Source organism: Rhipicephalus microplus, chromosome 5 (assembly GCF_043290135.1).
Source record: "Rhipicephalus microplus isolate Deutch F79 chromosome 5, USDA_Rmic, whole genome shotgun sequence".
In the NCBI taxonomy this organism is placed as follows: domain Eukaryota; kingdom Metazoa; phylum Arthropoda; class Arachnida; order Ixodida; family Ixodidae; genus Rhipicephalus; species Rhipicephalus microplus.
In genome coordinates this window covers 3,970,631-3,987,829 of record NC_134704.1, presented here as the reverse complement: position 1 = coordinate 3,987,829, position 17,199 = coordinate 3,970,631, and the positions used below count along the sequence as shown (strand labels likewise).

Sequence of the window (17,199 nt, the reverse complement as noted above, 5' to 3'; positions counted from 1 at the left end):
CCGAGTAAAATCTAAAAAAATATTCTTTTTCTTTTTGAAGTTTGCTATTTCTCTCATTTTACATAAGGAAGAGCAAGAGCTAAAGGCCATGTTCCCCAACAGAGGCTCTTACTCCTTTGCACATTCAGCATGCATACACAGGGTCTTGAATGCACGTACAACAATAAAGTGTCGGCATATACATAACTTCAAGTGCAAACAGAGCAATACAGTTTCACATCATACAAATACCTTTAGAGAATAAAAATGTACACAAACACTCCATGAAAGGATACAATAAAAAACAGTTATTGTAAAATTAAAAAATAGCATGAAAACACTTCATGAAAAGAAACATCATGCAAAACACTTCATGAAAAAGCATATTATTCAAACAGTTCGAGATGATGTACCTAAATTCGTTAAATTACAGTCGAATCTCGATAATTCGAACTCGAAAGGGCCCGAAAATTTATTCGAGTTAAAGGAAGCTCGAATTAATGAAAGCTAAACGAAAAGAGGACTTTCCATGCAGTAGCACATGTGCATTGAGCTAACACACGAGGGGAAAGTTTCAGAAGACTAACATTTATTCACAAATCACAGGACATCCATCATTAATCAAAGTAATCAGTGATGCGCATCTGCATACGTTTGCCTTGCAGGGAGTCAACTTTGCAGGCAGCTTGCAAAGCATTTATACTTCGGCTTCAGCACTTTCCTGGCAAAAGAAGTTGCGAGCGGCATTGTCCAGAGCCGACACTCTCCAAAGACGACGACAACAATGACTGTGTCTCCACTACGCAGTGCAGCGTGGCTAGCACGTAACAAGGAAAAGCGTCTACACGCGAAGAGAAGCAGATCGGCATTTGAGAGAGAACCAACACTCCACGGCAGCTTTTCTTTTTGCTCTCTTTGCCCACGTAATTGAAAGGAGATGGCAGGAACAGGAAAAGAAAAAGCGTGGTACCGACGCGTGAGAGAGAGCCAGCACTCTACAACAGCTTTCATTTTTTCCTCGCGCGGCGTCAAAAGGGGAAGAGTCTTTGTGTAGCAGGGATGAAAAAGGGAGAAGCCTGGCCCAGGCGCACAGCAGATCGGCATTTGAGAGAGAGCAAACATTTCTTTTCCTTCGCGCACAGTGTTAAGGTGTTGCAGGTGCCGCCGCGGGATTGGGCGGGGTGCTGAGAGCATTCTCAGGGCGCGGTACGTTCGAATGAACTGTCGCAAGTGCTTGCGCGTTCGAATTACTGGGCGTTTTCGCCTATAGAAATACACATAGCTTTGACGGGACCTCATCGTGAGTTCAAATCCACGGGAAGTTCGAATTAAGTATGTTCGAATTAACGAGATTCGACTGTAGTAACATACAATGTCACAATAACGAAAGCCTCACTCTTACTGCGACATTACACTTGGTAAGCAAGAAAATGCGTGAAAAGAAAATACGGGTAGAGACGCCACTTTGCAATACCAGCACCAAACATTTAGACACGTTCACATGCAAGTTCAGACTTGTCAAGTTTGTTTAAGGTGTCTACTGGGTCCTACATAGTTTTCAATCGAAGTTAAGTACATTGTTATCTGTGGGTGCCAAGGACTTTGCATACAAAGTGTCAGAGAGAGAGAGAGAGAGAGAGAGAGAAAAGAGGAGGACAGGGAGGTTAACCAGATGTTAGGATCTGGTATGCTACAATGCACTGGGGTTGGGAAATAGAGAGCAGCAAAAGAAAGAGAGAGAGAGAGATAAAAGATAAGTAAAAGCGAAATATGGACACACACGCACACACACAAAATCGATCCGCTCAGAGTCATTCAAACAGGCCAGTAGTTGACAAGAAGCCCAGTAGTGCTCCCACGGCCTTCTTCTGCAAAGATGAGTCACGTCACGTGCGAAGGTTTTGGCGCGAAATTTAAAAATGAAACTTCACTCTTCATTTTCTCCACTAATAATGAACTTCTGACAGTGAAACGTATGGCATTAGAGTTTTCAGAGTGCAGCTCTCATCAATCTAAATGAAATCATTGTCCTACTTTAGTCCCTTTATAAAGCTATCCTTAAATCGATTCATCTCTACAAAACTCAGTCGGGGATTTGTCACAACTTCGTTTTAATCGTTAGTATGGTTATGCATTAATGAGGCTTGACTGTATCTGCTGCTGTGGAACATGAATTTTGTGGAGCAGACAGTGGTGCCATATTGACAAATGAAAGCGCTTTTGCAATCCATAAAATAAGGGAGACATTTTACATGAAAAAGAACATAGTATCAACAAAAGAAGCAATCAGACTGCGCATTGGTATCAAGCTTAAAACGAGCCGTACCATCAATGCAGTGCCTTTTAGCCCATAAACCAGAGGGTTTCTTCGCATGCGCACGAAGAGATAAGTGTAGCTGAGCCACTCAACAGCTTCACTGACAGTGGAAACTGTTCCCAGCGAGACCTGCAATTAAAAAAGAACATTTCACCATTTGGTCACAAATATATTACACTGGTTACCACAATTTCAATTTGAAAATGACTAGACGTGCTGTGATAGAATACAAAGGTAAATAAGTGCCACAAACACACAGGCTTTCCAGGTAATGTCACTGTTGGAAAAACAGTTTATTTTTTTTTTCTGGCAATACATGGCGGCAATGCATGAATGCAGACGTTCACTTTCTTGCCTTCCCTTGCATAAAGCCAACTTTTCTCAAGTTCAAAAGTAAAAAAAACAACCATAGTCATGTATCAAAAGTTCCCTCCATTGCATCCCCCACACCTTAAGAGGGTGTCACACGTGAGTGCGAGTGGAGTGGCAATAGGAGGCAACGTGCCTGGCACAGACTCTCTATGGGGAGAAAAATAAGGTCGGCAAGGAGAATGCCAGGGTGTGGAATTAGCGGCCAGCTTAGTTTCCACCGCACCGATGACGTAGTGGTTAGTAAATCAGCCTCAGGAGCAAGAACTCTCTGGTTCGAATCCTGGTGCTGCGCAATTCCCCACCAGATTATAATGATCATGATTGATTGGTATGTGGAGTTTAATGTCCCAAAACCACCATATGATTATGAGATATGCCATAGTGGAGGGCTCCGGAAATTTCGACTACCTGGGGTCCTTTTACGTGCACCCTAATCTGAGAACACCGGCCTACAGTATTTTCACCTCCATCGGAAATGCAGCCACCGCAGTCGGGATTCGATCCAGTGACCTGTAATCGAGTACCTGAGCAACTAAACCACCATGGCGGGCCTCCGCGTGATGATGGAATTGCATTAAGAAGTTTGGGGTGCGGCCTCTCCGGACACCATTGCCAGTAATGCACTCCCTCACCAGAGAATCGGGCACCCTGGTGCAGCACCTGGCCAATACCTACCCAATGGATATGCCAATTAAGGAGGGATGCTAAAAACAGATACCATTTTTTTTGTTTATCGAGATATCTCAATGAAATTTACATACTCATAGCAAAACCATTAAATCTACTACAAAATTTCATGAATTCATTGTCACGGGGTTTGTAGGAGTTTCTCCTCGGACATGTCAAAGTCAGCGTGACGGAAAAGTTTAACCATATCTTCAGTGAATAGCGCCACGTTTTCTTTTGGCATCTGCATGCGGGTTTCAAGAAGAGCTGCGGCCTTCTCCTTGCGCACCACACTTGCGAAAGTGGTGAGGAACCTGGCGTGAAAGACGTCGCACGTTGTAAGGCTTCGCTCTTGATTCTCGAACCAGGTCCGAGCAGCATCTTCTAAGGCGAAATACACATGCCGGAGCTTGTCATCGTCTGTCCAGTTATTGAAGGCGGCGACACGGTCGAACCTTTCGATCCAGCTTTCCGGGTCTTCCAGTGGCGAACCGCGGAAAGTTGGCGGCTCTTTGGGTTGCCGGAGCAGGAGTGGTGCAGGCTGCACGGGGGCGGTCATGGTTGCAGTAGTGGATGTCGGGATCCGAGTTTGCCTGGCTGCTTCAAGAAGGGGCCCGTACTCTGTTTGTAGTCCCCTCTGCCTGCGGCTTGTTCCCTGTTCAGGGTTAGCGTCCGTGTCTTCTTTGACGCTTGGGCTGGGGTCGCGGCTTGAAGGAGGCGTCCGGTACATGGAAGAAACAGCACCTCCACCAGATGTCACGGGGTCGTGACGTGGCCGAAGACAGGAGACTTTGTGTTGGAATTTAACTGTTTATTTGGGCGAACCTGTGCCCGGTAAACGGAAAGTCCGATTACAGTAGCAGTCTTGGACTGATAGCGGCGAACGGAGCGTTGGCCGTCAATCAACTACTGACAAGCGGCGAAGTGCGTCGGCATTTATACTCTTGCCATCGAATGTTCTAGCGTTATCGCTGGCGGTGGCATAGGTTCCAGAATAATCTGTACAGTTCGCAGAGTGGGCGTGATCTTATCGAAATGATCCACTTAAGTCCGGAAGCTTCTCGAAAACTGCACGCGCGTTTTGCGCTGAGAATTGTGTAGTGTTTTTGGGCGATAACAAAACTTGAGAAATGGAACGTGGCATAATGTTCCCTGGTTTTCAATTTACGCTGTTATGTGAGAATAGTGCACATTGTTTTCTTATTCCAGGCCTGGAGAACTTTTAAAAGACGCTGGAACTGTGAAACTAACTATGATGATTCCCAGATTGATACCCCAGGCGGTGACAGAGCTTTTTTTCTGAATTTCATTGCTGAAAAGTTTAGCAGACCATCAAATTCAGTGTTGGTGATTAAGGTATTATCAAAGTTTAATTATGTATCAAAAATAAGAAACACCATATATTGAAAAAATGGGCTTGTCTCCCCCTCAGAAATTTATTCAGATACATAATAAAAGAGACTTATGAAAATATGATAAGTGGTTACAGAGATATTGCTGGAATAAGCAGCCTCATTAGCCAAAAAAAATAATTTTGGAAAACTACATTTAATGTTGTACCAATGATATTCTATTATTAAAAGGCACAGGGGTCATAATATTTCAAGTCCTTTGCAATGCAGTTTCTTCAATGCACTACCTTCAGTTTAGGGTGCCTTGCTTCCCTAAAACACAAAAAGAATATCGGCTTCGGCATGTTTTATGATGTCGAACCTCTTGCACATGTGGTCTTTCATTTGTTTTACCTTTGATCCCTTTTTTTTTTTTTCTTAAAATCCTTCTCTGACTACAAGAAACATGTTGCGTGAATTTTAAACTAAGATTTTTGTATGAAGTGATGTATCGAACATGACAGAAAGTAAAATATTATAATCTGATTAGGCAATACACTGTTAAGCTTTGCAAGCTTTCTTGTATTGATGCTATCACTAGTAAAATTAGCACTTTTTATTGGATTTGATCCTTGAATCATATTTATTGAATACTGAGACAGAGTGGTTGTCATCATGTCAGTCTATCCCTTCCTCCCAAATAAGAGGCTGTTATGGCCAAGACATTAAAAAAAAGTCACAGCTTTCCGCAAAGGCGAAGCAATGAAAGCGATAGCAACAAATTGGAAGGTCACATGCTAAATGGCAAGCAGATCGAAACCTGCCACGCGTTTGTCACGCACAAAGGACACTTGAAACGAACTCACAGGTACAGACTAACGCGAATAAGCGTCTCAGTTGTTACTTCGCTGTGTCTGAAAAACATGCACTTTTCGCAAACGAAGGCTGTGCAACGATTGCAGTGACCTTCGTGCACCATGTAACAACAACAGAATCGTTCCACAGATACTCAAAGGCTAGCCAAGACATACGATTCTCTCCACTGCAAGATAAGGGCGGGCGATCGAGCGTACACCCTCTTATTTTTTACGATGGCCAAAGTACACGTGAGAGACGAGCGCCGCCATACGCTCACTGCACCATCTTGCTGATAATGCTGAAAACACAATAGCCCCCCCCCTGAGATGCCAACCAACAGGGGTAAGTGGTAGATATGAATATCTTGCTGTTTGAACGTTGAAGGAGGTACCTCTTGGTGGCTCAGTGGTTAACGCCTCGCATTCACTACAGGAGGTCTCTTGTTCGATGATGCGCGCTGAAATCCTTTCTCTGTAATTTTTAATTTTTTTGCGTTTTCATATATATAGATATGTATACATATATGCGAGGGACATCGACGCTGATATCCACATCGACGCCGGCAGCAAAATACAGCCGAGAGTGTCCATATAATTGCTATCGCAATAATAGGAATTTGAGCAGCTTATTCCAGACACGAAGTTGGAATATCTATATATATATATATATATATATATATATATATGTATATATATATATATATATATATATATATATATATATATATATATATATTGCTACGTGCCAGTGTATGGAGTTGAAGAAGACAAAGCAGATAGACTGGTGCGGGCTAATCTCTGTGGCTGGCGCTGCTCGCCTAACCGGCTGTAAATACATCGGTGACTACCCCTCCGAGTCGGTCTCCTTCTCGTAACATATTTGGTGGAGTTGTGCGATCCCCGTCCTTGCCGCGGAACTCTGAAGCGGACGCTCCCTCGCGGCTTACAACATGACCATTCAAAACTCGGCTACATCGTCTCCGGTCGCCCGCCCTTCTGCCTGGCCTGTCAACCTAGCGCCCGCAACAACTTTCGTGACGCTTCCCACGCTCAAAGACCCCGGCGTGTGCTCGGGCAACGAGGGTTCCGACGTCGACCAGTGGCTACGCCTCTACGAACGCGTCAGCGCCACTTACAGGTGGGATCCCACTCTTATGCTCACAAACGTCATCTTTTATCTCGACGGAACCCCTCGTGTTTGGTTTGACAACCACGAGCATGACACAACAAGCTGGGACAGCTTCAAGAAAAAGGTCCGTGAGCTTTTTGGCAACATCGCTGGTCGCCGTAAAGCTGCGAAAAATGAGTTGTCGACTCGCGCACAATCTTCCATGGAGCCCTACATCGGTTATATTCAGGCTGTCCTCTCACTATGCCGCCAAGCTGACGAAAAAATGTCCGAACCTGAAAAAGTTGCGCATACCCTAAAGGGTATCGCCGACGATGCGTTCAACTTGTTGGTATTCAGCAATGTGTCATCTGTTGATGCGATCATTCAAGAATGCCACCGGTTCCAACAAGCTAAAAGCAGACGCAGCTCCCATCAGTTCCAGCGCCTTTCGAACACCACTGCGACTTCCTCGGGTCTCGACACATATCATCCACCAGACACCTGTGATTATTTGACGCGAATCGTCAGGCGGGAACTTGAAGCTGCTGCTCCAGCTAGAGTGGGACCAACGTCTTCTGAACCCTCTCCGCCAATTACGCTGCCTCTCATTCAAGCAGTTGTCTGGCAGGAAACCGCCAGCTTGAGAATTCACTCTATCTCACCACCTCCCTGCATCGACTACCAGTCCCATTACACGCCTGCACGTCCCTTCCCAACTGGCTCTCCCTCAACGTTCCGTAATCCGTCCGCATGGCGAACACACGATGACAAGCCGATCTGCTTCTCGTGTAGCCGAATCGGGCACATTTCTCGCCATTGCACAAGTTGCTGGGGTCCTCCTTCACAACCGTCCTCTCGTCCCTTCTATGCATGTCCTGCCTATCGCCTAGAGACCATTTGCCCAGGAACCTGCTTCTGAACACCGATACTCCCGCTTTCCATCCCCCCAACATCACCAGTCTCGTTTTCCACAGCCCCGCCGACCATCTTCCCCCACCTTCCCACAAGGTTCCCCGACGGAAAACTAAGTGTTGCAGCCCCCGGAGGTGGCGCTGCATCGCTCGGACTGAACGAAAATCCTCTTTTGACGATACCGACAAAAGAGACCCTCATAGACGTACAAGTAGACGGCGTACATGTCACTGCTCTTGTCGACACTGGCGCTCAGCTTCCCCTGATGATGAGTGATTTTCGCCGCAAGCTCAAGAAGGTTTTCACACCTGGGACCACTCAGTTCGTCCGTAATGCGGATGGTGGAATAGCATCTATCATTGGAATGTGCTCCGCTCGTGTAAGCATTGCGGATTGACACACAGTTGTTCTCTTCACCGTCCTTGATAAATGCCCCCACGACGTAATCTTAGGCCTCGACTTTCTGTCCGCGCATTCTGCCCTCACAGACTGTTCGACCAGTACGTTCTGTCTACACTTGCCCGCAACAGAACCTCTTGCACAACGGCCGAGTCACCTCTGCACAACGGGACACGTGCGCCTCCCTCCACAGACATTGACCTACATAGAGCTCGTTTTAATACCACCAGTTCCCCACGGTGACTATGTTCTGACCCCTATCACCGATGTCCTCATAAACCGGGGCATTACATTACCACACACCATTCTGTCCGTCGCAAGAAATTCTACGTGCCTCCCATTTGTCAACTTTAGCTTGACACCTCAAGTTCTGCCACAAGGGATACCTTTGGCGTTGCTCTGCACCTTAGAAGAAGACAATGCGGTAGATGTTTTCGCGATGGCCGCTCCTTCTGACCCCCACACTCAACATCAATCTCCCACTTGCTCCGACAGCGCTATTACGTCGATGATCGCTTCCAACTTAACGCCGTAGCAGACTGATAAGCTCCACCGGCTTCTGCTGTCCTACATCGACGTTTTTGACATCAGTGGCCGTCCGTTGGGAAAAGCTACCGGTATGAGCCACCGCGTAAACACTGGTAATGAGCATCCTATTCATAGGCGTCCATATCGGGTGTCTGCGGCCGAGCGTCACGTTATCGAAAGTGAGGTCGACAATATGCTCGCCAAGGACATCATTGCGCCATCCTGCAGTCCTTGGGCTTCTCCTGTAGTGCTAGTCCGCAAGAAAGACGGTGCATGGCGTTTCTGCGTGGATTATCGACACCTAAACAAAATTACCAAAAAAGACGTCTACCCTCTGCCACAAATAGATGATGCGCTTGATTGCCTCTATGGGTCCCACTATTTTTCCTCTATAGACCTTCGTTCCGGCTACTGGCAGATAGATGTAAATGAAATGAACCGTGAAAAGACGGCATTCATCACCACCGACGGCCTATATCAGTTCAAGGTCATGCCCTTCGACCTTTGTAACGCTCCAGCCACCTTCGAACAAATGATGAACTCCCTGCTCAGAGGATTCAAATGGTCCACCTGTTTGTGCTACTTGGATGACATCATCGTCTTTTCATCAACATTTGAAACTCATATAGAGCGCCTCTCAGCCATACTGGGAACCTGCCGTCGCGCTTGCCTGCAGCTCAACTGGTCAAAATGTCACTTTGGACGCCATCAAATCACAGTGCTTGGCCATTTAGTAGACGCCAACAGGTGTACAATCAGACCAGGCAAAAATCAGCGCCGTCAAAAAACTTTCCTGTACCACGATCTGCCAAGGATGTACGCAGCTTCATCGGACTATGCTCCTACTTCCGACGCTTAGTGAAAAATTTTGCGCACATAGCGAGGCCGCTTATGCAACTCCTCAAGAAAGAAGTCCCGTTTTTATGGGGCTCTGAAGAGGCTTCTGCGTTCTCGACTCTCGTCGCTCTTCTCAATACTCCTTCGATTCTGGCACACTTCAACCCTGCTGCCCCTACGGAAATCCGTACAGATGCAAATGGACATGTCATTGGTGCAGTGCTGTCTCAGAAACAACATAGCCATGATTGCGTTATTGCATATGCCAACCGCCTCCTATCCGCCCCTGAACGTAACTATTCGATCACAGAGCGAGAGTGCTTGGTTATTGTATGGGCGGTGGCAAAATTTCGACCTTATCTATACGGACGCCCATTTTCGGTAGTTACCGACTACCATGCACTCTGCTGGCTCAACTCTCTGAAAGATCCATCAGGCCGCCTTGGTCGCTGGGCTTTGCGCCTGCAAGAGTTTTTCTATTCAGTGGTCTACAAATCTGGTCACCTACACCATGACGCCGATCGCCTCTCCGGGTCATTGACGAGCCCACGGAGAACTCTATCTTGTCAGTGCCCGACTTCCTTAATATTGGGGAAGAACAGAAGCGTGATCCAGAGCTGCTTGACATCATCAGCCATATGGAATCCTCCCCAAATGATGCTTCCGTCCGCTACTTTGTCATTCAAAAGGGTGTGCTATACCGTCGTAATTTCCGACCAGACGGGCCCGACCTTCTCATTGTTGTGCCTAAGCATTTGCGCCGCTGTGTTCTCACTGAACTTCACGACGCTCCCATGGCTAGACACCTTGGCGTATCCCGCACGCACGAGCGTGTCCGGCGCCATGCCATTTCTTCTGGCCAGGCCTTGCTCGCTCGGTACGCCGATACGTCGCCACGTGTGACCTATGCCAACGTCGTCAAACACCGTCGCTGCTACCCACAGGCCATCTTTAACCAATTGACATACCCGCAGAACCATTTTACTATGTTGGGTTAGATCTGCTTGGTCCTTTTCCCACATCAACTTTGGGAAACAAATGGATAGCCGTTATTACAGACTACGCTACACGCTACGCTATTACGCGAGCTCTACTGACCAGCTGTGCAACCGACGTCGCTGACTTCTTGTTACGGGGCGTTATATTGATTCACGGTGCTCCGAGACAGCTTCTCACAGACCGTGGCCGTACATTTCTATTCCAAGTCATCGCCGACATTCTGCATTCTTGTTCCACGCAACACACACTGAAAACCGCTTACCACCCTCAAACAAACGACCTCACGGAACGATTTAACCGCACTTTAACAAATATGCTCGCTATGTACGTGTCGCCCGACCACCGAGACTGGGACCTTGCCTTACTCTACGCAACTTTCGCGTATAATTCATCCCGTCACAACACAGCGGGCTTTTCGCCGTTCTACTTATTGTACGGAAGAGAGCCGACTTTACCACTGGACACAGTCATCTCAGCTCACACCTCGTCCACCAGCGAGTACGCCCGCGATGCGATTGCGCGAGCCGATCATGCCCGTCAGCTCGTTCGCGCTCGGCTGATGGCGTCGCAAACCAACCGATGCCGTCACTACGATGCGGGACATACGAGACGTACATTTTGCTCCTGGTACCCTCTGTTTTACTCTAGTCCCCTCATCGTCGGCTGGGCCTATCAGAAAAACTTCTGTCTCATTACATGGGACCCTGCCGTATAATGCGCCAAGTAACACATGTCACCTACGAGATCAGCCCCATCTATCCATCATCATCTACTATGCGGCCCAGTGATATTGTACACCTCTCGCGGATCAAGCCCTACAAGAATTCGTCAGATAACGACCTTTAAAGCACCAGGACGGTGCCTCCGCCGCCAGGGGTCATGCTACGTGCCAGTGTATGGAGTTGAAGAAGACAACGCAGATAGACTGGCGCGAGCTAATCTGTATGGCTGGCGCTGCTTGCCTAACCGACTGTAAATACGTCGGTGACTACCCCTCCGAGTCGGTCTCCTTCTCGTAACTATATATATATATATATATATATATATATATATATATATATATTGTGAGCATTATTCATGCGCGTCATCTTGTCATATGTACATACTCATCATCATCAGTCTGACCTGTATTGTGGGGCAGAGGCTCGGCTAGTAAAAGAAGTGTCTTGCAGCAAAAACGTTGCCTTACAAGTGGTGGAAGGTGCTTTCCGGTCCTCTGGTCCTCTCCCTGCAGCGCTGTTTCGTTATATTCGACTACCAACCATCCCTGGAGCTCCGGTCGGGTCGCCGTTTGCGCAGTCAGCCCACGGTCATGTCGCAAGACGAGCACAACAACAACACGGCTCCATCCACCCTGCCTACACCCCTGGGCATGCCTTCATGGACTGTCACCACCCCTCAAAAAGATCCCCCAATATTCGCTGGCCTTCGCGGTGAAGACTGGTTGGATGAGTACGACCGTGTGAGTGCGCTTAACTATTGGCATGATTCTGTGAAGCTGTCCCGCGTGCCGTTTTATCTGACGGGGGTCACTAAGACATGGTTTCTCAACCATCAGCTGGATTTCCCACACTGGCCTACCTTTAAGCAGCAGCTTCGTCAGATATTTTCCAACCCTTCTGTACGTGCAGACATCGCCAAACGGAAGCTTGCTGAACGTGTCCAGCACTCCGGCGAGTCCTATACTTCGTACATTGAAGATGTCCTCGCCCTACGCCGTTGCATCGACAGCTCGATGGCAGAACATGACCGCGTTCGCCACCTGCTCAAGGGCATAGGTGGCGTCGCATTTAACGCTTTGGCGGCAAAGAACCCCACAACGGTCGCGGATATCATCAGTACGTGTCAGCGACTTGACGACCTTCAACTTATACGTTTACAACCTGACACAGGAGATCTCAGGCCAACGCATGACAATGAGCTCCGTGCGTTGATACGGTCCATGATTCGCGAGGAGGTGCAACTCCAGGCCACCTCGTCATCTTGTGAGCTCCGCATAACACCTTCTGCGGGCAGCCTCCACAACATCGTCAGGGAGGAACTGGCATCCATGACGTGTGAGCGAGTCCCGAGCTCGCATACCACTCTAAAGTCGACATACGCTCAGGTGGTTGCAGCGTCACCTTCTCAGCAATAACCACAGTACGTGTCAACTACGCAGCCCTCCCCAAATGTCCTCGCCCCAAGGGCACCACCTCCTTCTTTCTATGCCTGGCGTCCATCTCGATCGATTTGTTATTATTGCGGAATACGTGGCCACATCTCATGGTTCTGTCGTCGACGTCAACAAGACGAAAGGCGGGGCTATGGTGACTACGAGAAGGATGAGTTTGCCCCTGCTCCACAACATCGCCACCCATACCAACTGTACCAGCGCCGCTCACCATCTCCACAGCACTTCGATGCAGCCAGTACCTTCCGCTCCTCGCGCCGTCGTTCCCCGTCACCTATGCGCCATTCCTCGTCACCACTTCGTCCGGCTACCTCGGGGTCTGATCATCGCCCGGAAAACTAAACAGTGCAGCTTCAGGAGGGAAAGCTGCATTTGGCGGACTGCATCGAACTCCTCCGGAACGCCCTTGAAATGTACTTTCAGTGTGTGTTGAGGGTATATGGACTGAAGCCTTGATGGACACAGGTGCATCGCTCTCAGTTATTAGTGTGGACTTGTGTTCCCGTTTGCGCAAAGTGAAGACACCGTATGATGGCCCTCCCCTTCGCTGTGCCAATGTGGTTTTCCTTCAGCCTTCTGGTGTTTGCACAGCAAGAGTTTTTATTGAGGGCATCCTTCACCATATACAGTTCCTCGTTCTGTCATCGTGTACTAATGCGCTCATTTTAGGGTGGGACTTTCTCTCCTCAGCTTCAGCTGTGATATCTAGCCGTCAGAGGATCATTCGCATGTCAGATACTGTACTTTCGTCCGATAAAGATGCTCATAGCCAGCGCTTCGTCACTGCTGATGACTGTTTTATTCCTCCAGGTAATGAGCATATTCTGACCCTGACATCAGATAAGATCAGCACTGGTGATGTGTTCCTGGCACCGTGTGGACGCTACATCTCTGGTGGGCTTACCATCGCTCCTAGCCTGGTACGCTTTCATGATGGCAGAGCATTAGTTATGGCAGTTAACCCTACTTCTTTGCCTGATGCACTGCCCCAGGGCACAAGTGTGGTTTGCTTCACAGATACCGAGCCACTTTCTTTGGTGCCCCTTCACGCAGACACGCCATCTTTCTCTACGAGTAATGATGACGATGCTACAACGGCTGCTTTAACAGCCACAATAAATCCCAATCTCACGGCAACGCAAAAGCAAGAACTTTTGGGTATCCTTCGAAAACACAGTGCTTCATTTGATGTCAATTCCAAGCTTTTGGGTCGCACTTCCGTCGCCGTACATCGAATTGAAACGGAAGGCAATACAATTGTACGCCGCCGCCCATATCGAGTGTCATCCGCAGAGCGGAAAATAATCGAGAATAACGTTGCTGATATGCTCAAACGAGATATTATCCGGCCTTCGTCCAGCCCGTGGTCATCACCTGTAGTGCTAGTCCGAAAGAAGGATGGTTCGGTGCGATTCTGCGTCGATTATCGAGCACTTAATAAGATCACGCGCAAAGACGTGTACCCGATCCCACGAGTCGACAACACACTTGACTCTCTGCAAGGCGCTGAATTTTTCTCCAGCCTCGATCTACGGTGTGGTTATTGGCAAATACCTATGCACGGAGCGGACAATGAAAAAACTGCCTTTGCAACACCAGACGAGCTGTATGAATTCAACGTGATGCCATTCGGTTTATGTAATGCTCCTGCCACGTTTGAGCGCATGATTGACACAGTTCTACGCGGCCTAAAATGGAAAACATGTCTTTGTTATCTAGATGACATCGTCATTTGCTCCTCTTCTTTTCGGCAGCATCTTGATCATTTAGACGAAGTTTTGACGTGTATTTCTAATGCTGGACTTCAGCTAAACACCAAGAAATGCCACTTCGCCAACAAGAACATCAAGGTGTTGGGCCACTTTGTCAGCAAAGATGGTGTTCGTCCGGATCCTGACAAGCTTGCTGCCGTGATACGCTTCCCTCGGCCAGAAAATCAGAAACACCTACGAAGTTTCCTGGGCCTGGCGTCCTACTTCCGCCGCTTCATTAGCCATTTTGCTGTCATCGCGTCGCCACTGCATAAGCTGCTGACATTCGGATCAACTTTCGCTTGGAACGACGACTGCGAGCGTGCCTTTCAAGCCCTCAAGCATGCTTTAACATCAGACCTTGTTCTCTGTCATTTCGACGAGAACGCACCTACATGTCTCCACACCGACGCGAGTGGCCATGGCATTGGTGCAGTTCTTCTACAGCGGGATGCCACTTCACGGGAAAGAGTTATAGCGTATGCTAGTCGTGTTCTTACGGCTGCTGAACAAAACTACTTCATAACTGAGCAGGAGTGCCTTGCTGTCATCTGGGGTGTACAAAAATTTCGACCATATCTTTACGGACGCCACTTCACAGTTATTACAGACCATCACGCCTTGTGCTGGCTATCGTCACTGAAAAAGTTGTCTGGTCGCCTCGGTCGTTGGGTGCTCCACCTACAAGAGTACAATTTTGACGTCATCTATAAGTCTGGCAAAAGACACCGAGATGCAGATGCTCTCTCTTCCACTGTCACCATCGAGTACGTCAGGTGATTGCTCGTCTGGTGGGCAAAACACTGCGTCACCCCTCACATTATCACAACTAGCGGTTATCGACACGCCAGCTTCAAATCGCTACACCGAGTTCGCCACACGCCAGCGTGATGATCCGTATTGCAATAGCATTATTCAATGCCTAAATGGTATATCACCTACTCCTAATTCTAGATTGCGCCGACAACTACGGCAATTTAAGCTTGAGAACAATGTGCTCCATCATTACGTTTACACTACTGATGGACCCCGCTGGGTTCCAGTACTTCTGCGTTCTATGTCACCAAGTCCCCGAAGCCTTTCACGGCGACCCATGTGCAGGCCACTTGGTATTTCACAAAACACAAAGCCGCATCAGGAAACGTTTCTTCTGGCCTGGCATCTCTACTTTTGTGGTCAAGTACGTTGCATCTTGCCATCTGTGTCAACGGCGGAAGCGACAAACTTCGTCTCTTGCTGGCCTTCTGCAACCCATCCCGTGTCCCAAGACACCTTTCGCCATCGTTGGCATAGACCTACTAGGACCTCATCCCATCACGCCAGCAAGTAATCGTTGGATTGTGACTGCTGTTGATCACCTGACATGGTACGCAGAGACTGCTGCACTACGCACAAGTTCTGCTTCAGACGTCGCAGACTTCTTTCTCAACGCCACTGTATTGCGTCGCGGTGCACCTCGCGTTCTCCTGAGTGATCGCGGCAAGACGTTCCTGTCCACCATAATCGAAACCCTGCTCACAACCTGTGGTACAGTACATAAGACGACGTCAGCCTACCACCCCCAAACTAATGGGCTGAGAGAGAGATTTCATCGGACACTAATAGACATGCTATCAATGGACATCGCACCAAACCACGACAACTGCGATACGATTTTGCTTTTTGTGACGTTTGCCCATAACACCGCTGTTCAAAGAACTACTGGCTACTCACTTTTCTACCTCGTGTACGGCCGTACACCGACATTCACCATCGACGTCTCTTTTCTAAATGTTCCAACTGACTCCTCAGCAACCGTATCAGAGCAGTTCATCACAAGGCTCGAGGAATGTCGGCAACGGGCTCGCCTAAATACAGAAGCCAATCAGCAAGATCGCAAGCAACGCTACGACGGCTCTCATCGCGACATCTCCTTCAGTCCGGGGGATGAAGTGTTGCTTTGGACGCCCATTCGTACTCCAGGATTGTGCGATAAATTTCAGTCACGCTTCATTAGACCCTATACAATCAATGAACAAACGTCACCAGTGAACTACCGTGTCACTCCCAGCGACATTTCTTCGGATCGTCGCTGTCGTGGTTCGGAGATTGTCCATGTATCGCGTCTGAAGCCATTCGTTCGACGTTCCGTTTCCGCCTAAGACGCATCCGGGCTGGCCGCTCAAGCGTGGGGGGAGAATAAGTGTGAGCATTATTCATGCGCGTCATCTTGTCATATGTACATACTCATCATCATCAGTCTGACCTGTGTTGTGGGGCAGAGGCTCGACTAGTAAAAGAAGTGTCTTGCAGCAAAAACGTTGCCTTACAATATATATATATATATATATATATATATATATATATATATATATATATATATATATATATATATATATATATTGTAGTGGAGCATACGCACCAACGCGCATGCGCCTTCGGAAGACAACGAAAAGCCCCATGCTCTGCTTGCGCGAGAGTTTGTGCCGCCTTTGCCAGACTTGCCGTACGCCCACTTTCCGTCGCGATCTCGTTGCGACTTCTCTGCTCGAATAAACGTCATCACATTTGGTGGAGGCTGCTGAGATCCCCAAGCAGACCTGGAGCTACGCTCTTGCAAGTTGCCTGAAAGACTACCGCGAAACATGACTGACACAGTCGCCAACCAGCCTGTCCCAGCCCAGCTAGCACCATCGGCTGCCCCGTCTACCTGCCCCGGCGCTACTCGCCAGCGGGACCCACCAATCTTCAGCGGAAGTGGTGAGCAAGACGTCGAAGACTGGCTCTCCTTGAACGAACGCGTAAGCGCCAGCAACAAGTGGGATGACGACTCTAAGCTTGCCTACGTTATCTTTTACTTGGCAGACGTAGCTAAGCTTTGGTTTACCAACCGCGAAACCGCCATCGCCAACTGGTCCTCCTTTAAGACCCTCGTAACTGAAGCGTTCGGCCGACCAGAGGTCCGCAAGCTTCGCGCTGACCAGCGTC

The 17,199-nt window shown here is 48.3% G+C and overlaps 1 protein-coding gene across 1 annotated transcript in view; it reads right to left on the bottom strand.

Annotated features, from left to right (window-relative positions):
* Positions 1-17,199, bottom strand: part of LOC119175108 (activating signal cointegrator 1 complex subunit obelus) — a 526,436-nt gene that overhangs the window by 296,529 nt on the left and 212,708 nt on the right. Inside the window, exon 16 of the mRNA XM_037426343.2 lies at positions 2,306-2,425. Within this exon, the coding sequence (XP_037282240.2) occupies positions 2,306-2,425 (120 nt within the window). The remainder of the gene's footprint in view (positions 1-2,305; positions 2,426-17,199) is intronic.